Source organism: Pelophylax lessonae (assembly GCF_965119305.1).
Source record: "Pelophylax lessonae genome assembly, chromosome: 6".
Lineage (NCBI taxonomy): Eukaryota > Metazoa > Chordata > Amphibia > Anura > Ranidae > Pelophylax > Pelophylax lessonae.
In genome coordinates, this window is record NC_138773.1 from 124,227,438 (window position 1) to 124,254,652 (window position 27,215).

Below are 27,215 nucleotides of genomic sequence, written 5' to 3' on the forward strand. Positions count from 1 at the left end.
GGGCTGGAGGCTGTCCTCTGGATGGCTCCAAAATTAGCAGATTACCTCCCGGCTGGAGAAGGTTATTCAGACATATTGGGAGAGCAACGAGGGTTCTGCGGAGCCTGGGATGGTGTGGGAGGCATTTAAGGCGGTGGCCAGGGGTGAATGTATAGCCGGTATTAAGTCTGCTAGGAAGGATCATAACAGTACGATTGTGTCCCTACAGGAGGAGGAGAGAGAGCGGGCGAGAGAACATGCCTCTGATTCCACTTACATTTCTTTAATGGAGGCGCGGCACGCTCTCTCTCTCCACTTCTCTGACCTCGCCCACACCGAGGCCTCACATGTGCGGGCGAGCTTTTGGCAAGGCTGGTGGCGGATCAAAAGGCCCCGATTAATGTTCCGCTTCTCAGGAGCTCGCGGGGTGACCTCTTGACGGACCCCGCGGACATACTGGCTGAGTTCAGGAGGTACTTTGAGACCTTGTATACCCCTGCCACTGACTACGACCACACTGCCATGGAATTGCTCCTTCAAGGTCTCGACCTCCCCACACTGACTGCTGACGACAGCGCCCTTCTGGACGCCCCTATTACCCCTTTGGAGGTGGAAAAGGCTATTGCCGCGTTTCCTCCACATAAGGCCCCGGGTCCGGATGGGTTCCCCGCAGATTTTTATAAATCATTTGCTGAGCAGCTGGCTCCACGCCTTAGTAGTCTATTTCAATATTGTTTGGAGGAGAAAGCTCTTCCTCCCTCCATGCTCGATGCCACCATGGTGTTGTTGCTGAAACCAGGTAAGGACCCCGTGGAGTGCTCCTCCTACAGGCCTATAGCCCTTCTAAATGCAGATCTGAAGGTCCTTTCCAAAATCCTGGCGTCCCGACTGGCGGGGGTCATCCATACATTGGTTGACCCGGACCAGACGGGTTTTATGCCAGGGAAGTCAGTGGATACCAATATCAGACGCCTCTTTACCCATCTTCAGCTACCTGCTACTGACTATCCGCAGCGGATTGTGGTCTCTATCGATATTGAAAAGGCTTTTGACTCGGTCGACTGGTCGTACATGCATAAAGTGCTGGAGCTGATGGGCTTCGGCCCTACGTTCCGGCTGTGGGTTAAACTACTATACTCCTCTCCTCGTACGGCCATTCGGCTGGGTCTGGCCAAATCTGAGTACTTTGGGGTGGGGCGGGGTACCCGGCAGGGTTGCCCCCTCTCTCCCTTTTTGTTTGCCCTCACGATTGAACCGGTGGCCACCGCTCTCAGGACCTCCAATGCCTTTGATGCCATTCAGGTGGGATCCATTAGGGAATGCGTGGCTCTGTATGCTGACGATATGCTGCTCTTCCTTAGGGACTCGGGTCCCTCCCTACGGGCGGTTTTACGCATCCTGGACACTTTCGGCTCCTACTCCGGGCTCCGGGTGAATTGGGGGAAATCTTCCGTCCTATCCCTTACTGGGGCGCCGGTGGCGGTCTCCCCTGCTGATCCTCCCCTATGTTGGGTGGACTCCTTCACGTACCTGTGGGTTAAAGTCACGCGGTGCCCGGGGGATTATTACTCCCTGAATCTCCTCCCGCTTGTGCCTAGGCTACAACAGCTGGTACAGGTGTGGAGGAGGCTCCCGCTCTCGTTGCTTGGGTGTATTGCCTTATTGAAGATGAAGTTTCTTCCCGTGGTATTGTATTTTTTGAGGCACTCCCCTACCTGGGTCCCTCGAGCCTTTTTTCGCAAGTTGGATGGCATCATCGGATCCTTTTTGTGGTCTCCTGGGCCCCCTAGGATAGGCCTGCGGGCCCTCCAGGAGCCCAGGGCCAGTGGTGGGCTTGCTCTTCCTGATTGGCATAAATATTACCTAGCTGGGCAGATGGTATTTGCGAGACGTTGGTTGAGGGCGGATGCGGAGGATTCGGCTACGGTTCTGGAGGCTGCACACCTGGGGTCCTATGAGAGTTTACGCCTGGCATTATTTCGAGGGGTGAGCACCGATCTGCCGTTGACCAACTCCATGAAGGCTACGATCAAGGCGTGGGGCCAGACGGTGAAGCTGGCGTGCCCTAGTTACCTTGGTTTCTCACCTTCTGCCACCTTGTGGATGAATCCCAGACTTCCCCATTTTTACCACCTCCCAGACCCTGGGTTATGGGCTGCTGTTGGTATAAAGACGTTGGGGGACGTTACCACCGAGGGTGCACTGGTCCCCTTTGACCACGTTGACTGGAGGTGTGCACCCTTCGGGATCAGCGTCCAAACTCCACGCCGTGGACCGCGCGCCTTCCGGGTGTTCAGACTCCTCGTACACTCGATTAGGTTACGCCACCTGGCCACACCCCGACGCGTTTCGTACTTCTGACTTCCTCACGGGGGCGTCCCCGTGAGGAAGTCGGAAGTACGAAACGCGTCGGGCGTGGCCAGGCGGCGTAAAATAATCGAGTGTACGAGGAGTCTGAACACCCGGAAGGCGTGCGGTCCACGGCGTGGAGTCTGGACGCTGATCCCGAAGGGTGCACACCTCCAGTCAACGTGGTGATTCTACTGATAACATGTGAGTGCATTGTATGTTGTGTATCGGAATAAAGTGAGTGTTAAACGGTATTACACGAGTGGAGCTCTGTTCCTTTCCCTACATATGAACAAAAAGGAAAAAAGAGGGTTGGGGAAACGTGAGAATACAAACCAATGTCTGTTACCCACTACCCCAGCCACCAACTAAGGGCACCACAGGCGTGTTGATAATAAAAAAAGGTATAAATTTATTAGGCACGTATGCCTTAAATATGCAAATTCAAGACAGAAACATAAAGGTGGTGAACCATAGTGTTACAAAACAACAATTAAAATCAACAATTTGTTACACCAATGCATGTTATTGTAGACTGCACCATCTATTCAAATGCACTGGACCTGACGGACACCAGCATACAGTGTAGGCTGGATGGTCCGTGAGGTACAGTGTGAGGACCTCTAGATAGTAAATAGAATACCCCTCTAGTTACTGTAATGGATGAGCCTGGCTGGAATTCACCGTGAATGTAGTCCAAATAGGAGTTTGATGAATTTCTTGGATGAACATTTAATATCACAAAGGGATTCCAACCTTTCTAGCCCACAGTTGCCTACTGACAGGATCGTCTGTGAGTAGTTAGTTGGCTGTAATAGGTGAGCTCAAAACCATGCAAGAAAATTAAGAGCAATGGGTTGAATGGTCTGCGGAAAGTTCGGTGTTAAGTATCCAATGGAAAGTCCGGTTGTTGAAGTGGGTAAGGACCGCAGATATCACTTAGCAGAGCTCAATATTGGTCACAGGTAAACTGTGGGGGCAGTTTGTAACACACCGTCTGTATGATGAGAACCAAGTATGAAAAGAGAACAGGTCATTAGTTTACCTTAGCGTATACTTCATTTTGGTACCGGTGTGTACCTCATATAGATGGGGGAGGATGAATAGCGGTGTGTTGCGGCAAAGGTTCCCGTTGTCCGGTTTGTCCGTAACTACCTCATTCACCCATCGGTGTTCTACCCCTCCGTATGGCTGAACCGGCGGCTGTGGAGCTTGACTTCCGGGTCGGAGGTATCCTCCCGATCGTCACTTCCTGTTAAGCTGATCAGCCGGACGCCTTATCGGGGAACAGCCTGGGGAACGATAGGCATAGGATCCCGTGCAGGGGATTCAGTTGTCGCTAGTGCATGGGTGCATGGGTGCATGGGTGCACAGTGCACAATGCTGGACGTTGACGCGTTTCACCAACAACGTTGGTTTCCTCAGAGCTACTGAATGGGCTCAAGGTGTATCGATATATACCACCCCTAATTAGTAATTATTGGTTAATTATTCACTAATGTGTGGGACTAAGGGGAAATATACTACCACAAATTTCCACAAGATGTCCTCACTTTTTGAAGGCGGTGCGGTATATTGATATGATACAACTTGCCATTCAACCAGCAAAGTTATCAGTACTATTTCCAAATGTAACCATCATGGGAATAGTGCCTAATCTTTAAAATTTGACAAGGTGAACATATAATTAAAAAATTAAAAAATTACACAGCAAGCTATACATAAAAGAATATGAATGCATAGCAAAATCTGCATTTTCTGACATGGCAAACAATAGTTGAATTTAAATGGATTTCTAGATGATCATATACAGGAAACCCTCCCCCTTTGTACTTCATAGATCACATCCAAGAACATGTGTATGGGGAGAGGTAAGGAGGAGAGAGAATAACGCGAAATACCTAGATTCACTATATGATTATTAGTATTAATATTTTTACTTAACCGCTTGCCGACTGCTCACAGTATATTTACTGCGGCAGTCAGCCCCTCACAGGCAGAGTGACGTAGGTGTACGTCGCTCGCCTGTGAGGCTCTGGGGAACGAGCGCGCGCCCCCGCGCGCTCCCGCTCCTGCGCGGTCACGGACCCCCCCGCGCGTGTGACCAGCGGACCCGATGTCCGCCGGTAACTCGGCGATCGGCGGGGGAGAGGGAGAATGTCAGGCAGCTTGTGTAAACAAGCCACCTGTCATTCTCCTCGCAGTAAAAACACTGATCACATGGATCTACTATGTAGGTCCGTTGATCAGTGTCCTTACAGCTCAAGCCACAGCCAATCACAGTAGAAAGCACGCCCCTAGGGACACACACAGCCCCTCCCTTCCAAATAAAGTTAACCCCTTCACTACCAGTGTATTTTTACAGTAACAGTGCATATATATAGCACTGATTACTGTAGAAATGTCACTGGTAACCCCAAAAGTGTCAAAAATGTCAGTCAAGGGTCCGATCTGTCCGCCCCAATGTCGCAGTACCGCAAAAAAAATCGCAGATCGCCGCCATTACACGTTAAAAAAAAAAACACCAAAAATGACAGAAATATTTCCCTTTGTTAGTAAACGCGATAACTTTTGCGCAAACCAACCAAATACGCTTTTTGCGATTTTTTTTACCAAACATAGGTAGCATAAAACAAATTGGCCGAAAATTTAAAAAAATTTTGATTTTTACATTTTTTTTTGGGGGAATTTCATATAAAAAAATGGGAAAAATATTGTTATTTTTGCAAAATGTACGCTCTTTTTTTGTTTATAGTGCAAAAAGTAAAAATCGCATGGGTGATCAAATACCACCAAAAGAAAGCTCTGTTTGTGGGAAAAAAAGGACGCCAAATTCGTTTAGATACAGCGTCGCACGACCGCGCAATTGTCTGTTAAAGTCACTCAGAGCCGAATCGCAGAATACCCGCTGGTCGTTTAGCAGGAAAATCCTCCGGGGCTTAAGTGGTTAAACGGATCTCCTAATTAATCAATTATGTTTAAACTTTAGATTAGTGAGGGTCCAATATGGGTAGAGGGTGTAATTATCATTAATATGATGATGATCGATGCTCCTTCATGGTCTATATTACAAAGACCTATCATCTTTAGTGAAAACCCCTCCTTACACCATCACAAAGATTTACCTACTCCTCCCCAATTTTAAGATGTAAATCAATGTCACAAACATGTGACAAGTAAGATTAACCTCGGAGGTGACATGCAGAACACCGTATGTGTGGTTATGTCTTTACCAAGTGTACAGCGGGACATGGTTAACTAAACAGGAGGAGGGAGGTACCAGAGGACATCACGATGCCAATCCCGAGGGGTCACGGGTTCAAGAAGGGCTGTAGGCTAAATTCAACATTAAGTCCCACAGGTGATAAGGATCCCATCTTGTAGATCCACATTTTCTCCTTCTGGAGGAGGATCCTATCAAAATCTCCCCTCCTTGCAGGCAATTTGAGGGCATAGATCCCCCTAACCCTAAGCCCCTCGGGATTGGCATCATGATACTCTAGGAAATGGAGGGGTACCGTTTTCTTATCTACCCTCTTTTTAATGTCAGCCACATGTTCCAGGATGCGTATTTTGAGTTGACGTTTGGTCTTGCCAATATATGATTTTTGACAGGGACATACTATCTCGTAGATGACTCTCTCTGTTTGGCAATTAATAAAGTCATTAATGATGAAATCTTTCTGCCCATTACAGCTTTTAAAGGTTTTTGACTTTATGACCAATTTACACATCTGGCAGTGGCCGCATGGAAACATTCCTTTTAGACGTGGTAAGGAAGTCAACCAGTTATCATCACCCCGTGACCTGACAAACTCTGAATGACAGAGCGTGTCTTTTAGATTTCTTGCCCTTTTAGCTGTGAGTAGGGGCCTAGGACCTACCAGTTTTTCAATGAGGGGGGATACTGTAAGGACCTGCCAGTGTTTGGTTAAGATTGTCCTGACGTCTTCCCATTGTGTGCCGTACTGGGTAATAATACGGGGGTATTTGTCCCCAGCAGCCGTCACACGTGGGGTAAGTTCTTGTTGATTGCCCAATAAGGTAGATCTTGGTCTTAATGCTACTCTTTTACGTGCTTTCTTAATTGTTCCATGAGAGTAGCCCCTCTCCCTGAATCTTTTGTGCAATTGCTTTGCCTCTTCCTGGTAATCTACTGGTTCTGAACAGTTCCTCTTGAGGCGTAAGAACTGTCCGACAGGTATACTGTTTACCAGGTGTTTTGGATGATGACTATTTGCGGCCAAAAGAGTATTGGCCGCTGTGTCCTTCTGGTAGGTTTTAGTTTTAATTCCTCCGTTTTCTACAGAAATAAGGAGATCCAGGAAAGGGAGGTAGTTAGTACTGGCCATGTAGGTTAACCGTATATTGCGATCATTCTGATTTAGGTCACCCATAAATTGGTCCAGTTCAGCAGGTGTACCCCTCCAGAGAAGCAGGACATCATCAATGTACCTCAGCCACATGTGGGAGTGGCTGAGGTACATTGAGGACGGATAGACAACCTGCTCCTCCCAGAGGCCAAGATGGAGGCACGCGTAGGCCGGGGCCCACGGTGCCCCCATCGATGTACCTCTGACCTGCTGGTAGCACCCATTCATGAATTGAAAGAAATTATGACCCAGGAGGAAGTCCAGGAGTTCCGTCACGAATTTGTTATGGGCACCGAGTTCAGGAAATTTGCTCTCCAAGAAGTGTGTGACTGCCCTCAAACCCCACTCGTGTGGGATAGATGTGTATAAGCTCTCGACGTCAATAACCACCAAGAGTGTATCCGAGGGGGTAGAGATCAAAGAGAGTCTACGGAGTACATCCCTAGTATCCTGTACGAAGGATGGGAAGGCAGTCACCAACTCCTTGATAAGAGCATCGACAAATTTGCCTGTCCTCTCTAATGGGCCACCTATTGCCGAGACAAGAGGTCTCCCTGGGGGGTTATTGAGCGATTTATGCAACTTAGGTATAATATAAAACGTAGGGATGTTATACGTTTTAACAGAAAGATATTCCGCTTCCTTTTTTGAGATCAAGCCTACTTCTTTGGCCAGGGAGATTTTGTGGTTAAGGGCAGAGACAAGGGAGGGAAAGGGACTGTCGCGGAGTTTTAAATAAGTGGTAGTATCGTTCAGTTGTCTTTGAACCTCCTGAATGTAATAATCCTCGCTTAACAGTACCACATTGCCTCCCTTGTCGCTGCCCTTGATTACCACGTTGGATGCCTCAGTAAGTTCTTTTAGGGCAATCCTCTCTTCACTGCTCAGGTTATCAGATCTACCCCTTTGCCAATTTATCCTACCTAGGTCCTCCTTAACCAAATCAAGGAAGACCTTGATATTGCGATGTTTTGTGAGAGAGGGCATTTTTGTCGATTTAATCGGCAGTTGCGCATCTCGTCTGATCACTTCTGTTGGGGATGTATCATCCTCAAGGTCCTGACCCTCGTCCAATAGGGATGTAAGGATCTCGATTAGCTCAGTATCATCCTCAGTGAGTGGCATCTCTGCTTTTGTACTATCTGCCCCCCTGTCGTGCCAGATCTTGAAGATAACCTTTCTGAGGTACAAGGCTATGTCCTTAAAAACTTCAAATTCTGTCATTGCAGACACGGGGGCAAATGATAAACCCTTGCTAAGCAGACTGACGTGCCTCTCCTGCAGGTCGAAGCTAGAGAGATTAACGACCTTAAGATCGACCAGATGTGAATCTACCGACGATTTTTGAGGCTGCTGGACCTTGTGGTCCTTTGTGAGCCCCCCTTGAACTGACCCTCCTTGTTCTTGATTTTGGGGTTTCCCTTTTCCCTTTGTGATCCCCGTGGGGGTTCTAACTGCTGGGGGTAAGTGTCCTCGGATGGGGGGTCCAAGTCCGGGACTAAAAAAGACACGGACTTGTCCCCCGTATCCGACTCACTTCCAGATGACCAGCCCCAATTCCTGTTCCTCCTACTTCTGCCTCTTGACCTACTTCTATTTCTATTAATGGTGGGAATAAATAAGTCTTCACTTGCACAGTCCTGAAGATTCTGTTTAAATTTATTCTGTTTATTATTTTTAAGATTTTTTGGGGTCTTTTCTATCTATTGTAGACTGCACCATCTATTCAAATGCACTGGACCTGACGGACACCAGCATACAGTGTAGGCTGGATGGTCCGTGAGGTACAGTGTGAGGACCTCTAGATAGTAAATAGAATACCCCTCTAGTTACTGTAATGGATGAGCCTGGCTGGAATTCACCGTGAATGTAGTCCAAATAGGAGTTTGATGAATTTCTTGGATGAACATTTAATCCCCGTGAGGAAGTCGGAAGTACGAAACGCGTCGGGGCGTGGCCAGGCGGCGTAAAATAATCGAGTGTACGAGGAGTCTGAACACCCGGAAGGCGCGCGGTCCACGGCGTGGAGTCTGGACGCTGATCCCGAAGGGTGCACACCTCCAGTCAACGTGGTGATTCTACTGATAACATGTGAGTACATTGTATGTTGTGTATCGGAATAAAGTGAGTGTTAAACGGTATTACACGAGTGGAGCTCTGTTCCTTTCCCTACATGTCATTGCACCTGTCTGAGCCTTGGCCAGTGGTCCTGTTCCGAAGCCCCTAGTGGATGTGGTGGATACTTGGCTGGTTTGCTCAGTGACGAGAGTCTCTGAGCCAGTGGAGCTGGTGAGTGTGAATTGCCTTCCCCCCCTTCAGAGCACAGTGGTGGTGGTCGAGGTGATCCTATATATTTGCACCAACCAATTCCTCAAGGAGTTCATCAGTGTGGATATTCACTATTTTTATTTTTCCTGATATACTGCTTTGGTGGACTGATTCATGCAGGACCCACTGTACTGGGACTGTATATCTATACTTATTATTTATACTGTACTTATATTGAGTCATATTAGATTTACAGTGACTGTGTGGTAGGGGGAGATATTATCTCCTTTTTGCGCTACTGCAATATAGTTTGATTTTTTTTGATCTATGCTAATTCTACTTTATGCATTTCTTTGATTAAGTAGCAGCAGTTATTACCATCAATCTTAGAGATTTATATCCTCATCAAGCGCTTGGTTGCTTACTTGTCTTGTGGGTTCCGTGTGTGTGTGTAAGCACTTTATATATTACAGGAAGCAGCATACAGGTATGTCGTTTCCTGTAATAAAGCTGACCTGTCGCAGTAAAACTACGGCGGCTGTTTGGCAAGTGGTTAATAGAAATGTGGACAGAGCTTCTTGTCAAAACGACTGTGGTATAGTTCCAGGAACAATGAGCATAACTGAATTACAAGTTTACAGTAATGATTTCTCTTCTGTTCAAGTGAGATACATAATCCTCTGATCAAGAAGTTCTGCGGAGCCATGGGTGAAGTTGAGTATAAAAAAAAAAAAAAAAGTTTTAGGGTCCTTTCACGCGGTCCGCTGTCCGGTGCGGACCGTTCTCTGCTCAGCAGGGATCGATCCGCTGATCCCTGTTGAGCAGGTGGATGACAGCTCCGTCTCCACACTGTGTGCAGAGAGGGAGGTGTTAGAGCCCCGCTGCTCTCTATGGGGAATCGGATGAGAGTGGACCGCCTGTCTGCTCTCATCCAATCCCATCCGATCCAATCCCCTGGACGGATGGAAAATAGGGTTTCACGGACAGGAACAGATGCGGACGTCATCCGCTGCCCCGTAGGGATGCATGGAGCATCCGATCCGATCCGCCGATCTGATCGGATCATTTGTGTGAAAGGAGTGTGTGTGTGTGTGTGTGTGTGTGTGTGTGTGTGTGTGTGTGTGTGTGTGTGTGTGTGTGTGTGTGTGTGTGTGTGTGTGTGTGTGTGTGTGTGTGTGTGTGTGTGTGTGTGTGTGTGTGTGTGTGTGTGTGTGTGTGTGTGTGTGTGTGTGTGTGTGTGTGTGTGTGTCAATCAGTGGTGCTATGTGAGTGCAGGTTGGAATTACAGGTGCATCTCATAAAATTAGAATATAATCAAAAAGTTTATTTATTTCAGTAATTCAATTCAAAAAGCGAAACTCATATTTTATATAGATGTCTTACATACATCACAGAGTGATATATTTCAAGCATTGCATTTTTGCAAATGGAGTTGGAGATTTTGTCAGGATCAGTGATGTCCTCATTGCAGACAAATACAGGCAGATACTTCTTTATCAAGCCAAAGCAGCAGGGAGACGTGTGATTGGCTCCAAATTTATGCTGCAACAGGACAACGATCCAAAACATGAAACCAATGTCATTAACCACATTCAGACCACCCGCTGCACATTTACTGCGGCAGGCAGCCTCTCCTCCATGAAGCGACGTAGCCCTACGTCGGTCGCGCATGTGATGCTGGGGGGATGCACGGGGTCGGCGGCCGAGATTGCCACCAGGCACCCACAATCGCTCCCCACTGAGAAAGAAGAACAGTCAGCTGTTGTAAATACAGCAGATTGTTGTTCTTTCTGAAATGATCACAGAGCGCCCGAGATCCTTCTATATAGGATCAGAGGTCTCTGGTGTCATTTCACAAGCCCATTCCCCCATACAGATAGAAAAAACTCCCCTAGTCTCACACTTAACCCTCTGATCACCCTAGGTTAACCCCTTCCCTGCCAATGTCATTATTACAGTAACAGTGCATATTTTTAGCACTGATTACTGTAGTAATGTCACTGACCCCCAAAAGTGTCAAAAATGTCAGCTAGGGGTCTGATCTGTCCACCGCAATCCCGCTAAAAATCGCAGATCGGCGCCAATACTAGTAAAAAAAACAAATAAAAATGACAAATCATCCCCCTAGTTTGTAGACACGATAACTTTTGCGCAAACCAATCGAAATGCGCTTGTTGTGATTTTTTTTTTTTTTTTACCAAAAATATGTAGCAGAATACAAATTGGCCTAAAAGGATAAAAAAAATTGAATTTTTGTAAGAACTTACCGTAAAATTATTTTCTCAGAATCCTCCGACAGTCGCCGCCCAACCATATTAGCCTTCACTATTGGGTAACGGCGCCCTCTGCAGGAGCAAGCTAGGCAGATTATTAGGTTAATACAAAAACTTTTACCTAGACACACCTCTAGGGGGCCATCCCTCAGCCATTATCCTAAACCAGATCTAACTGTTCTATCAGTTTGTAGAAAGCAGTACCGGAAGGCAATAACCCCCAGATCCAAAAACCAGAGGGGTGGGGGCAGCGACTGTCAGAGGACTCAGAGAAAATAATTTCACCGTAAGTTCTTACAAAAATTCTATTTTCTCTTACGTCCTCTGACAGTCGCCGCCCAACCATATTAGCCTTCACTATTTGGACATCCCAAAGCAGTGCAGGTGTGAGGGGTGGGAAAATGGAACCAACTCAGAAGGTAACGCAAACAACCGGGCTAGAAACAACTTGAGCCCACGAAAGGGAACAAACCCAAAACAACAAAAAAACAGTACAAGAAAAAGACAGAAAAAAACATGTCCCCTCAAACAACTGCCGCACTCAAAACTTTGCGGCCAAAGGAAGCATCCAAGGATGCCAAAACATCAATTTTGTAGAATACTGTGAAAGTGTGCACAGACGACCAGGTCGCCGCCTTGCACACCTGAGCCACAGAAGCCTGATGGCGAAAAGCCCAAGAGGCGCCGACGGCTCTGGTAGAATGGGCCTTTACTGGGAAAGGAGGAACCTGACCAATAATGGAATAGACCTGAACAATAGTCTGATCCACTAAGAAATGGTTGCCACGGATGCGGCCAATCCCTTTCCGAGGTCCCTCAGGAAGAATAAACAGGGAATCAGACTGCCGAACAGATTCTGTGGCAGACAAGTAAACCCTGACCGCCCGGACCCAGTTCCTTGGGATGCTTGGGCTGCGCACAAAGCGAAGGCAATACGATATCCTCGTTGAGGTGGAACGAAGAAACCACCTTAGGAAGAAAATACTGATTGGGTCGCAGAACCACTTTATCCCTATGAAGCACCAGATAAGGAGAACGGCAGCACAAAGCTGCCAATTCAGACACTCTGCGAGCAGACCTGATAGCCACCAGAAAAGCAACTTTCTGGGACAACACAGGCAGAGGAATCTCTCTGATGTTCTCAAAGGGGGGTGGTTGTAATGAAGACAACACCAAATTCAGGTCCCAGGGAGGCAAGGGAGCCTTCCTCGGGGGAGCCAGATGCCGCACCCCTTGAATGAAAGTGCGAATCAAGGAACTTGATGCCAAGGGATGTTGAAAAAATACGAACAAGGCCGACAACTGACCCTTGATCGTGGTCAGCGCCAAACGCTGATCGACCCCTTCTTGCAGGAAGGCCAAAATCTTTGCCACCGAGAAGGAACAAGGATGGAACCCATGTGATTCACACCAGGCAATATACGCTTTCCAGGTGCGATGATAAATCTTCCTAGAGGTAGCTTTACGAGCCTTCAATAAGGTAGGGATGACCGCATTCAGAAGACCCCTATCCCTCAAGGCCTGGCTTTCAACAGCCACGCCCTTAAAGCCAGAGACTGTAAAGTAGGAAGGAAGATCAGCCCCTGAGACAGAAGATCGTCTCGCAGCGGAAGCCGCCACGGAGGCTCGATGACCATCTGGAATGTGAACAGCCGAAATTGCCGAAACGTGCGATTCGGCCCAAGACAGGATCTCGGCCACTTCCTTGGCCGCCCGGGCCCTTTTGGTGCCCCCTTGGTGATTGATATCAGCCACAGCCGTGGTGTTGTCCGTCTGTACTCGGACCGGACACCCCGAAGCTGAGATGACCAACGGAACAAAGACAAAGCTTGATCGCTCAGAGCTCCAGGACGTTTATCAGCAAGGAAGCCTTCACCGCCGACCACGTCCCCTGGGCACAAAGCATGCCCAGAACTCCTCCCCAGCCCGACAGGCTGGCATCAGTGGTGAGCACCGTCCACAGCAGAGGCCGGAAGGACTGGCCCTGCATCAGGGGCGGCGACCAGAGCCACCACAAGAGATCTGACCGCACTTGGTGACTCAGAGAAATCCTCCTGTCCAAAGACTGAGGCGTTCTGTCCCACCTCACCAGGATCTCCGCTTGCAGAGTCCTGGTGTGAAATTGAGCAAACGGAATGGCTTCGAAAGCTGAAACCATCAGACCCAGAGACTGCATACAGGTCCACAAAGAGGAGAGATTGTTGTCCCTGAGAGACCTGATCTCGACCCGCAGAGTTCGTAGTTTGTCCTCTGGAAGAAAAACTCTTGCCTGTGTAGAGTCCAGGACCATTCCCAGGTACTGAAGACGAGCTGAAGGAGTCCGTGCCGACTTCTGAATATTGATGGTCCACCCGAACTCCTGGAGCTTTGAACAGCCAGATCGCTCGTCAGAGTAGCACACAAGCTTGACCTTAACAAGAGGTCGTCCAGGTAACGGAGGACTGCAATCCCCTTTAAACGCAGTAAAGCTAGTACCAGAGCCAAAACCTTGGTGAAAACCCTGGGAGCCAAAGCGAGACTGAAGGGCAACGCCACAAACTGGTAGTGCTCCCCAGCCACCGTGAAGCGGAGATACCTCTGATGACCCTCGTAGATAGGTTGTGCAGATACGCATCCTTCAAGTCGATGGAGGCCAGGAAGTCCCTGGGACTCAACGATGCCACCACCGACCGAATGGATTCCACCCTGAACTTCTGTACCCACACAAAACGGTTCAGAGACTTTAGGTCCAGAATCGGACGCACTTTGCCCTCTTTTCTGGGCCCTGTGAACAGGTTGAAATAAACACCACAAAACCTGTCCAGTGAAGGCACGGGTACAATGACTCCTTGGGCGAGCAGATCTTGCACCGCCACCATGAGATCTCTGAGACGATCCGGAGTCAGCTGGAGGTTGGAAGGGAAGAACCTGCCTGCGGGGCGAGATCGAAATTCGATCTTGTACCCTGAACGAATCAGCTCGTGAACCCACCTGTCCCGAATGCTGGACAACCAGGGTTCCTGAAAGCTACGCAGACGTCCCCCCATCCCGAAGACGGATGAGGGCATCCCGACCATGGCTTCTTGTGGCCACCGGAAAGGATTCACCCTTGTCCTGCGCCATGAAGGCACGAAAGGACCCATGCTGAGCTTTGAAGGAATGCCCCCGCCTAGTGCGGGAGGACTAACCCTTAGTGACCTGGGGTAACAGAGTACTCGTACCCCCCATGAGCCCCTTAATCCACTCATCCAGAGTGTCCCCAAAAAGATGACTCCCCACATAGGGAACATCAGACACCGTCTTTTTGGAAGCATGGTCAGCTTTTTAACCAAGTAATGCGGCGGATCGCAACCCCGTCTGCGGACAACCGGGCGACTAATGGAGCCTCGTCCAAGGCCGCGTCACACAGGTACATCCCTGTCCGGGTAATCTGATCCACAGGCCGACTCCGCCACCAGGGTGCTCCGAAGCACCTTGGACCATGCCGGGAGAGCCTGAGAGGCCATCACCGAGGCAAACACAGGTTTAAGCAGGGAACCCGCCACCAGGTAAATGTGGCAGGAAAGCGCCTCCACGTGCCTATCAGCCGGATCCCTGAAACATCGGGGAGTCCTCCACTGGTATCAAGGTGGATTTATTCAGCCTAGAGACAGTGTGGTCCACTTTAGTGGACACCGTCCGTTTGTCCACGGCCTCCAAAAAGGGATAGCGGTGGGAAAAACGCTTAGGCACCACCAGCATATGTTTAATGCGCCGCCACTGGTCATTTGCACTTTTGTGAAACTCAGGGCAGGGAAAAACCTGACCTAACTTCTGGGCCCTCCGGAATCCGAAAGCAGCCCGCTTACTTGACTGAGATGGCTCATAGTCAAGATTCAGAGTTTCCTTTATGGTGCTAACGAGGGCATCCACCATAGTGCAACCCCCTGCTACAGAGGAGGAAGATTCCTCCTCCCTCCCAGAAGTGGAGGACCGGGACCCCTCAGGAAGAACATCATCCGTGGCAACCAATTCAGGCTCAGAGTCTGAGGACAGGGATGGGGCATAGGCCGTTTTTTGGAAGAGCGTTCCGACATCAGCAGATCCACTTTGGATGCTAAAGTCGCAAGAGTAGCAGATAATGAGGCCATGGAGGAGGTTTCAGGGGTACCCGAAGCCCCCACCAGGTCTGCAGGGAATTTATTGTCCCGTGAGTCCATTTTTGCCATATAAAGTAAAAAGGATGCTGGCCCTTTAAACCGGCGGTCGCTAACATCTTGTATAACAGTGTAAATTTGCTGTCCCTTCAAAATAACTCAACACACAGCCATTAATGTCTAAATCGCTGGCTACAAAACTGAGTACAGCCCTAAGTTAAAATGTCCAAATTGGTCCCAAAGTATCAATATTTTGTGTGGCCACCATTATTTTCCAGCACTGCCTTAACCCTCTTGGGCATGGAGTTCACCAGAGCTTCACAGGTTGCCACTGGAGTCCTCTTCCACTGCTCCATGATGACATCATGGAGCTGGTGGATGCTAAAGACCGTGCGCTCCTCCACCTTTCATTTGAGGATGCCTCACAGATGCTCAATAGGGTTTAGGTCTAGAGACATGCTTGGCCTGTCCATCACCTTTACCCTCAGCTTCTTTAGTAAGGCAGTGGTCGTCTTGGAGGTGTGTTTGGGGTGGTTATGTTGGAATACTGCCCTGCGGCTCAGTCGCCAAAGGGAAGGAATCATGCTCTGCTTCAGTATGTCACAGTACATGTTGGCATTCATGGTTCCCTCAATGAGCTGTAGCTCCCCAGTGCCGGCAGCACTAATGCAGCCCCAGACCATGACACTCCCACCACCATGCTTGACTGTAGGCAAGGCACACTTAGCTTTGTACTCCTCACCTGGTTGCCGCCACACCAGCTTGACACCATCTGAACCAAATAAGTTTATCTTGGTCTCAGCAGACCACAGGACCTGGTTACTTTAATCCATGTCCTTAGTCTACTTGTGTGCAGCAAACAGTTTGCAGGCTTTGTTGTGAATCATCTTTAGAAGAGGCTTCCTTCTGGGATGAAAGCCACGCAGACCAATTTGGTGCAGTGTGCACTGACAGGCTGACCCCCCAACCCCTGTAACCTCTGCAGCAATGCTGGCAGTATGCATATGTCTATTTCCCAGACAACCTCTGGATATGACACTGAGCATGTGCATTCAACTTCTTTGGTCGACATTGGAGAGGCCTTCTGAGTGGAATCTGTCCTGTTGAATCGCTGTATGGTCTTGGCCACTATGTTGCAGCTCAGTTTCAGGGTCTTCGCAATCTTCTTATAGCCTAGGCCATCTTTATGTAGAGCAGTAATTCTTTTTTTTAGATCCTCAGAGAGTTCTTTGCCATGTCAAACTTCCAGTGCCGGTATGAGAGCGTGAGAACAATCACACCAAATTTAACACACCCGCTCCCCATTCACACCTGAGACCTTGTAACACTAATGAGTCACATGACACCGGGGAGGGAAAATGGCTAATTGGGCCCAATTTTACTTAGGGGTGTACTCACTTTTGTTGCTAGCGGTTTAGACATTAATGGTTGTGTGTTGAGTTATTTTGAGGGGACAGCAAATTTACACTGTTATACAAGCTGTACAGTCACTACTTTACATTGTAGCAAAGTGTAATTTCTTCAGTGTTGTCACATGAAAAGATAGAATAAAATATTTACAAAAATGTGAGGGGTGTACTCAATTTTGCGAGATACTGTGTGTGTGTATATATATATATATATATATACACATACATACATACAGTGGGGATCGAAAGTTTGGGCACGCCAGGTAAAAAAACTGTATTAATGTGCATAAAGAAGCCAAGGAAAAATCTTCAAAAGGCATCAAATTACAGATTAGACATTCTTATAATATGTCAACAAAAGTTAGATTTTATTTCCATCATTGACACTTTCAAAATTACAGAAAACAAAAAAAAAATGGCGTCTGCAAAAGTTTGGGCACCCTGCAGAATTTATAGCATGCACTGCCCCCTTTGCAAGGCTGAGACCTACCAGTGTCATGGATTGTTCTCAATTATCGTCTGGGAAGACCAGGTGATGTCAATCTTAAAGGTTTTAAATGCCCACACTCTTCTGACCTTGCCCCAACAATCAGCACCATGGGATCTTCTAAGCAGTTGTCTAGAAAACTGAAACTGAAAAAGTTGACGCTCACAAAGCTGGAGAAGGCTATAAGAAGATAGCAAAGCGTTTTCAGATGTCATTATCCTCTGTTCGGAATGTAATTAAGAAATGGCAGTCACCAGGAACAGTGGAAGTTAAAGCCAGTTCTGGAAGACCAAGAAAAATATCAGACAGAACAGCTCGCAGGATTGTGAGAAAAACAATTCAAAACCCACGTGCACGATCCCTCCAGAAAGATCTGGCAGACACTGGAGTTGTGGTACACTATTCCACTATAAAGAGATACTTGTACAAATATGGTCTTCATGGAAGAGTCATCAGAAGAAACCTCTTCTACGTCCTCACCACAAATGAACATATAGACAAGCCTGATGCATTTTGGAAACAAGTTATGTGGACCGATGAGGTAAATATTGAACTTTTTGGCCGGAATGAGCAAAGGTACGTTTGGAGAAGGGGCACAGAATTTAATGAAAAGAACCTCTGTCCAACTGTTAAGCATGGGGGTGGGGATCAATCATGCTTTGGGGTTGTATTGCAGCCAGTGGCATAGGGAACATCTCACGAGTAGAAGGAAAAATGGATTCAATAAAATTTCAGCAAATTTTGGATGGTAACTTGATGCCATCTGTGAAAAAGCTGAAGTTAAAGAGAGGATGGCTTCTACAAATGGATAATGATCCTAAACACACCTCGAAATCCACGGGGATTACATCAAGAAGCGTAAACTGAAGGTTTTGCCATGGCCTTCACAATCTCCTGACCTCAACATAATTGAAAATCTATGGATAGACATTAAAAGAGCAGTGCGTGACAGAGAGCCCAGAAATCTCAAAGAACTGGAAGACTTTTGTAAGGAAGAATGGGCAAAGATACCTCAAACAAGAATTGAAAGACTCTTGGCTGGCTATAAAAAACGTTTACAAGCTGTGATACTTGCCAAAGGGGGCAGTACAAGATATTAACTCTGCAGGATGCCCAAACTTTTGCAGACGCCATTTTTTTGGTTTTTTGTTATTTTGAAAGTGTAAATGATGGAAAAAAAAAATCTAACTTTTGTTGACATATTATAAGAATGTCTAATCTGTAATTTGATGCCTTTTGGAGATTTTTTCCATCTTTCCTTGGCTTCTTTATGCACATTAATACAAATTTTCACCTGGGGTGCCCAAGCTTTCGATCCCCACTGTGTATATATAATTATATTATCAGAAGTAAAAAAAGTGTATATATGCACTATATTGTCATAAGTATTGTGACGTCTGCCTTTACACACACATGAACTTTAATGGCATCCGAGTCTTCATTCGTAGGGTTCAATATTGAGTTGGACCGCCCTTTGCAGCTTTAACAGCTTAAACTCTTCTGGGAAGGCTGTACACAAGGTTTAGGAGTGTCTCTATGGGAATGTTTGACCATTCTTCCAGGGGCGCATTTGTGAGGATGGCACTGATGATGGACGAGAAGGCCTGGCTCGCAGTCTCCACTCCAATTCATCCCAATTATGTTCTATTGGGTTGAGGTCAGGACTCTGTGCAGGTCAATTTCCTCCACCCCAAACTCGCTCATTCATGTGTTTATGGACCTGGCTTTGTGCACTGGTGCGCAGTCATGTTTGAACAGGAAAGGGCCATCCCCAAACTGTTTCCACAAAGTTGGGAGCATAAAATAGTCCAAAATGTCTTGGTATGCTGGATGCCTTCACTGGAACCAAGCCAAACCCCTGAAAAACAACCCCACACCCTACACCAAATGATTTGGATCAGTGCACAAAGCAAGGTCCATAAAGACATGGATGAGCGAGTATGGAATGAAGGAATTGAGTGGCCTGCAAAGAAGCTCAAGGACTAAATTTTGGCCCTGAGCCAGGCACGTTTTTGTCACACAACTGTAGCAAAATTGCATCGCATTTGAGTGCCATTAAGGATGAATGGCACCCAAACATGCATCTCATGCTTTTTCACAGATTCTGCCTATGATTCCATATTACCTAAAGTGTGAAAAGTGTCTTATTGTTAACTGGCTTGCTACCTCTGCTAGAAGTCTATTCCAATCATCGGCTTCTTATTTGGTAAAAAAATACTTTTTTTTTTTTTTTTTACTTTTCCCATGCTAGTTCGAGGTCATGTCCCTGTGCTCCTTGATCTTCGCTTGTGATCTATTACAGTGTGTATAAAACACCAGTTTCGTGGTCATATTATCTTGTCATTTTACATGACAAGAAATTTTTTTTTACTGTTCCCAATTTAACAATTATTTACTATTTGTGTAAGCATTTTTTAGCATTTGATACATAGTGAGTGCTTCTACATATGTTTTAGCTCTATTCCTCCACCTAGTGGACAAAAAATGTTATTTACATTTAATGACAACGCTGTTGAATTACTAAAAGAAATTAAAAACTAAAGAATAACTTCACCTTTGGGAACAGGTCACATGTTCCCAAAAGGTGAACTTATTCTTTAATTACTAAAATACATTTTCTTACTAAAATACATTTTAATTACTAAAATACATTTTCGGGTTCCCAGTGCTGCAGCCACTGCCCCCTTCCCTGCAGCAGTAGTACAGGGAGAAGTTCCCTGTACCATCTGCCACACGTCCGCGTCATTTAGAGACACAGCTCTGTGTGTCTGAACTACAAGCCCCGATATCCTTAGCAGCTGTTGTGAATTACCAATGCGCTGTGGAGCGATGTGGTAGTTCCTTGCGTCTTCCTGCCAGGGAGTATGGATTAACCTGTACAGGATTGCATGGGTAAGCCGATACACTAACAGTGTGCAGGAGACCTGCATGGTATCAGCGATCTTCTGCTGATTCCCCCACCCCTCCCCCTTTTCTTTGTGCTGAAACTATTGACAAGAGAGGTTAAAAAAAAAACTCTTTTACAGAGTGCTGCATAGTAGTAAAAAGCAGGCAGAGATGTTCTCCAAACTAGATTAAAAAAAAAAAAAAAAACCCGTAACGTATATGTGCAGCAGCAGGTCAGGTGGGCCTTAAAACCTACACACCACACATATGCGTCTATGGGACTCCAAGGTTTCTGTGTTGAGAGCATGTTCACTCTGGGTTCTTGGCCATGTGATCATGCAATCTGGAAGTCTGTCCGACCTCCCAGCATTAACCACTTGCCGACCGTCGCACGACTATATACTGCGGCGGTCAGCCCCTCCTGGGCAAAGTGACGTAGGGGTACGTCACTCACCCACCAGCCTCTAGGGGGGAGCACGCGCCGCCGGAGGCACGCTCCCGCCCCCGCTCGTTCCCTGACATCCCCGCGCGTGTGACCGGTGGCTCTGATGTCCGACAGTTACTCGCGATCTCCCGCAGGAGAGGGAGAAAGGCAGACGGCTGATGTAAACACAGCCGTCTGTCATTCTCCCTTAGATAATAACAGACATAAGATCCTACATAGCAGGATCGCATAGCCTCTAACATCTAACAAGCCACGCCCCTTGACAGTTAGAATCATGCCCCTAGGGACACACTTAACCCCTTGATCACAAAGTTAACCCCTTCCCTGCCAGTATCATTTTTACAGTAACAGTGCATATTGATAGCACTGATTACTGTAGTAATGTCACTGGTACCCCCAAAAGTGTCAGTCAAGGGTCCGATCTGTCCGCCGCAATGTCGCAGTCCCGCATAAAAAAAAAAATTGCAGATCGTCGCCATTACTAGTTTAAAAAAAAAAAAAAAAAATAAAAATGACAAATCTTTCCCGTAGTTCGTAAACCCAATAACTTTTGCGCAAACCAATCAAAATACGCTTATTGCGATTTTTTTTTACCAAAAATATGTAGAAGAAAACAAATTGGCCTAAAATTTTAAAACATTTTGATTTTTACATTTTTTTGAGAATTTCATATAAAAAATAAAATGTAAAAAATATTGTTATTTTTTTCGAAATTGTCGCCATTTTTGTTTATAGTGCAAAAAGTAAAAATTGCACAGGTGATCAAATACCACCAAGAGAAAGCTCTGTTTGTGGGGAAAAAAAGGACATCAATTTCATTTGGGTACAGCGTCGCACGACCGCGCAATTGTCCATTAAATTCATGCAGTGCCGAATCGCAAAATGGGGCCTGGTCTTTGAGCAGCCAAATCCTCCGGGGCTTAAGTGGAACTACTCAAAGGGCCTGTGGGTGGTGTCAGTAAGGGGTTTATTTACTTACCCTCCCCAAATGCATAGCTAACCCCCTAAATTCTGACCCTGGCTTTAACCCTGTAACCTAAAGTTCCTTTTCCCTATTGGAACACTGAATATGAAATTACTACTTCAGAATAATCACCTGGTCTTGCTCTGAATTCCCATAACGACCACACTAAATGCTATCGCTGGAAATATTTGGTGTGGGCATTCTAATAACAAATATGGCTGTCTAATTTCCAGATATGGCAGATGGCTTTAGAGACAACCACTGTGACTAAAAACCAATGATTAAGAAAGAGCCAATCATCCGATGCATGGAACACAGATCCATTATTTAGGAAACGAAATGTAACACTGTAAGTTAAAAAGAAAATCATGCTATTTTTATTGGAGCTTCCTTGGGAAATCTGTTTGAGATGCATTCATTTACATAAGGTAACGGTCAAGTGTGTCATCAAGCTTTTCAGTGATGATAAAAAATAAATTATCTTCAGTTGAAAATTACAAAAAGTGGTCACATCTGTTCATTTACAAGCTAAATTAAATTTAGAATCTTTTCACGGACGTCCACATGTACAAAACAAGTCAGTCTGCATTAAAAAAAATGGGATCATGTAAAACTGTATTTGAAGTCTGGTTTCTTCTAGAGAAAGGAGAATTTTCTTATTATGTCCCAAGGGTCCAAGCATGACTTCGATGTCACTTCACACCATGGTGCTTTTTTCTTTACGTCCTCCGTGTCTTTTGTCTTTTCTGAAGTCTCTTTGCGTCCTCTGGATTGCCAGTGTCAGCTCCTGTCTGTCCAAGCGCACGTACACCTTGCAGACGGCTTGTCAAGTGCAGCAGCAGGGGAATCAACTGGCAAAAGATAGAAAATAACAACTCATTACGACTTTAAAAGAAAATCTTCCCTTCTAATGTGATGCTTACCCAAAGTATATATCAATTTCAGCACCTCAAGTATCTAACAAAATAAAATGAAACATTGAGAATATTACAAAACACACCAGAGTTGACCTAAAACTGGGCAGTCACTTTTGGATGGATCATTCATCTCAGATATAGACACGATACAAAAATTCTTACATTGAAAGGAGTGCTTTTTAAGATACATTTAATTAATTTGTAAATAATCATTAGTATGTCCAGTTTATAAGTATACAGTATAGTAGCACAGGGAGCAGGCATTACATAGGCAAGCTCTTTTTTTCTATTTGGTAGTGCGGCAAAAAGGTTACATCTTGTTAATGCATTTGTCTTTGTGCAGTTACAATAACAGCAGCAATCCCTATTGACCTATAAAAGGCCAGCAAGGATCCTTTCAGCCAGACACCATATAATCTATGCTGCCTAGGTTTTAGGTTCCAAGAGGAAGCTTAGAAGCACTTTTTTTTCTTTATTTACAGTGTATGCCCTGTTGAAATGTGTTCACTCTTCAGCTATATTTGTAATACAAGAAATATAAATGTAGATGTTTAATATCTGTAGCTCATGCCACAGTCAAAAAAACTCTTCCCTAGTCCAACACAGTTTACACAAGTCAAGTTAAAGCATGAAGGATAGCTCAAAAGATCTTAGGTCTACCCAAACTTCTTAAGCCTAGTTCACACGATCTTATTTTTTTTCCGTTCAACCAGCAGCTTGAAAAAAAAAAAAAAAATGGAAGAGCTCGGGAGGAGATCCTATACCAGTAATTCCCAAACTATGGCCCTCCAGTTGTTTAGGAACAACACTTCCCATCATGCCTAGTCATGTCTATGAATGTCAGAGTTTTACAATGCCTCATGGGATGTGTAGTTCTGCAACATCTGCAGGGCCGTAGTTTGGGAATCCCTGTCCTATACTAACAATCCAATGTTAGTACAGTGATCTCCTCACTGAGCTATTGTGTTCTGACAGGGGGACTGGCCATTGGCTGATCGCGCTGATCAGATGCTGTTCGGCAGAAATTTTTTGGTCATGCCCCTTTGAAAGAAGCCGTACCTTTGGCAGGCTTCTATCGTACCGGCTGCCGTACACACAGGCCAAACCTACCGCCCAAAATTCAGCCCGTGTGTAAGAGGCTTTATACAATTAGAGAACACAAACACAGTGCTCTTGATAAAGGCTCAGTTTTTTTTTTTTAGCAAGTAATCAGAAGAAAAACACCAATACAGAGGGGAAGGTGTTCTGTGTCCTGTACTCCAAAAAAAAAAAAAAAAACACTATTTATTTCATTATTGTACAGTACAGGACACAAGCTCCTTTGATCTTAAAGCGGAGTTCCGGGCAGAGAATCGTTTTTTTTTTGAACATACCCCCGGGACAGTCAGGGCTAGCACATTCCACAATGGCTAGCCTCTGATCTGTCCCGGTTCGCACTTACCTTTTAGAAAAAATACTTACTTAGAAGTTTTCTTCCACAGCGTTTCCATCTCGGTTGTGGGCAGCTGAAGCCGGCGCGGTCCTCTTCTCCGTCTTCTTCCGCGTCTTCGTGTCCCAGAATGCGCTGCACCGGCCCCTCTCGTCACTTCCAGTGCGGCGCCGCATTCCTAAACAGCTTCTGGGCATGCCCAGAAGCTGTTTAGCAGGGGAATGCGGCGTCGCCCGGAAATGACGAGCGGGGCCGGTGCGGCGCATTGATTCCTGGGAGCTATGACGTTCAGCTCCCAGGAATCATAGCGAGACAGGAAGTGACGGGGTGAGCCGCGGCTCCGAGGGAGGAAGCTGTCATAGGTGAGTATTTACGATCGTCAATTACAAGGTGAGTTTTTAAAAAAAAAAATCTAACTATCCAATTCCTTTTCAGGTTAGGCTGAACTAGCGGACGGGCACAAAAAAAAAATATCGTTTTTGTGCCCGGAACTCCGCTTTAACCATGGGACATCCCCAAGCAATACAACTAAAGGGTAGGCAACACAGTAAACAAGCTAAAAGGCCAAAAACAAGGGAACAATGTAAGAATCAAAGAGTGGCTTGAAGCACCTTACAGCTAAAGCTGGCATCAGAAAAAGCCAGAAAAATACATCAATCTGTAAAAACCCTACTAACGTAGAAACAGAACACCAGGATGTGGCTTTGCATATCTAAAAAACAGAAGCCTGGTGGTGAAAAGCCCAGGAGGTACCGAATTAATGAGTTGAGTAAGCCTTAACAGGGAGGATTTTATTCCATCAAGATGTAAGCCTTTGTGATAACCTTCCTAATCTACAGCTGGTGGAACGAGATGCAAGACCGCTCTTTCGAGTCCACAGGAAAGACAGAAAATCTGAGGATCAAATGGATGCAGTGTCCAAGAGATGAACTTGCCATGTGCATACTATGTACAAACAACGTAATGAGATCTGGTGGGGGGGGCTCTGCAGGATGACAGAGAAAGCTGGACGATGCCCTGATTATGGCGCAGGGGGAAACCATCTTAGGGAGCAATGAGGAGGGGGAGCTGCACAACTACCTTGTCTTTATGAAGAGCAAGGTAGGGTTCTGTATAAGAAAAACTACCTTATGAGTAAGGTCGTCCAAAGGAATATCTAAAATAGGCTCAAAGGGAGGCTTTTGTAAAGCTGACAGGAATAAATTAAGGTCCCCGAGGTGAGACAGCTGTATCAATGGGTAAAGAGATGACAGCCAAGAACAAAGACCTTTACCAGGGAATGAGTGTCCAGCAGTTTGTGAAAGAGAATGGCCAATGCAGAAATTTGACCCTTTAGGGTGCTCAAGGCCTGTTATTAAGTTAGGTTATGTCACACAGTATGGTCTAGGGTCAAATTCCTGTGCCTCACACTATGCAAAATAAGCTATCCAAGTGCGATAATAGACCCTGCAAGAGTTTGATTTCCTACATGTTTTAAGCATAGCAATAACGAAGTCAGAAAGACACTCTTTCTGGACTTGGGTTTTATTAACCAAGCCATCAAAGCAAGCGACCATGCAGCAGGATGGTGGACTGGTCCTTGAGACAGCAGGTCTAGTCAGTCTGGAAGTGCCAATGGAGTGCCTTAAAAAAGTCAAAGAATATCAGAAAACCAAGTCCTTCTGGCCCAATTTGGTGCTTCCAAGATCAACTGAAAGATTCTGCAAAGCAGTAGAGCAAAAGGTTTATAGTGGAGGGAAGTCGTACATACCAGAGGCCAAAGGACTTTGGAATCCTGATTCTGATACAACAGCAGCAAGCTCCTTGGTTAAGACTGAGAGGCTGTGTACAGGTCAAAAGGGAAGAGTTACATACTGGAAGTGCTGATCACCTACAACAACATTGCAGGAACAGCTGATATGGGGGAAAATCAGGAGTATGTAAGTAGGCATCCTTGATGACCAACAAGGCTAAAAATTCCTTGTTGCAGTAAAGGAATGACAAATCTGGCAATTCTATCTACAACTACTGGACCTGCAATAAGGTGTTGCGATCCTTCAAGTTTGGAATGGGGCAAATATTACCAACTGGGCTTTGGAACCGGAAACTAGTCTGAATAAGAGCCTGAAATCATTCCTCAGAGGCATCTGGCACAATCACTCCCGAACAGTGAAGTTGCTGTAAGGGAGTCTGAAGAACCAGCAATCTCATAGAAGAGGCAGAAAGGTTGTAGGGAATAAGTCCCGGTTCACATTTGTGCGATGCGGGAACGCTGCGAATATGCAGCGTGATCCCGCATCGCATCCACACCCCTGGCAGTTCACACTGCCATATGCGATACGCAGGGGGTGTCAATTAAAAATTAACAACATCCCCCAGTTGCGATCGCATATCGCAGTGCGATCTGCAAGTTCGCACAGAATCGGATCGCACTAGTGTGAACCACTATGCGATCCGATTCTGCTGCGGATAAAAAAAAAAGGGTCAGGGGCGAGTTTAGTGTGGATTCGTCGCGAAATCAGCCATACAAAGTGTATGGCTAAAATTCGCACCACACATGAGATCGCATGTAATTTAAGAGCAGTGCGCTCCGAATTACATGCAAGCTCCGTGATCGCACAAATGTGAACCGGGGCTAAAGTGGCGAGGCAGTAGGGGCGAAAATTTTCCGTATAGGACTTGTGAAGCAGAAGTCTGGGAGGGGTGAAAGGATGTCTTTCGGAACTGGAAGACTTTAACTTTGGGCACATTGGTTTTCTTCTTACTGGTCAAGACTGCTTTTTCTGCCCATGACTTCTTAAAGAATGTTAACCCCCAACATTTCATATTACTGATATGTGTCTGTTATATCATGTAAATGTGTTTAAAAGGATCCTGTCCTTTTTGTGCTGCTTCCTTTGTGTAAAAAATACCTAGTGATCTGGCAGTCCACCTGCTTTTCTTTTTCAAACTGACCATGCTAGACAGGAGAGTACATCCATTCCAGTGTGGTCAGTTTTCTGGCCGGGCTCCAATGAGCAAGCCAAGCTAACATGCCCCTCTGCAAAGCCATTAACTGGGAAGATCAGTGTATTGCTGTTTCTCCACCCCCATATCTTTAAGCCCCTTTGCAGCTGAGAACAGAGAATACGAGATCACTTATGAAAATAGAAATAAAAAAGGGTATTTATAATTTTTTTTTTTTTTTGTTTAATTTCTGTTTATTGAAAATTTTTTCAAGAAGACAAAGAAAAACAGAACATAGAGACCATACAATCCCACATTAAATACGGCAAATAGCCATGGAACAGTATCAATGAGTGCATGAACATTTCAGTGCGCGTCAAGCACGCCCAGTCATGA

General features: G+C 46.0%; 1 protein-coding gene across 1 annotated transcript in view; it reads right to left on the reverse strand.

Annotated features, from left to right (window-relative positions):
* Window positions 1-21,902: 21,902 nt before the first annotated feature.
* LOC309558183 (BOS complex subunit NOMO3-like) overlaps window positions 21,903-27,215 on the reverse strand; it is a 236,509-nt gene continuing 231,196 nt past the window's right edge. The window contains exon 31 of the mRNA XM_082261194.1: window positions 21,903-22,399. Within this exon, the coding sequence (XP_082117320.1) occupies window positions 22,268-22,399 (132 nt within the window). The 3' untranslated portion in view covers window positions 21,903-22,267. The remainder of the gene's footprint in view (window positions 22,400-27,215) is intronic.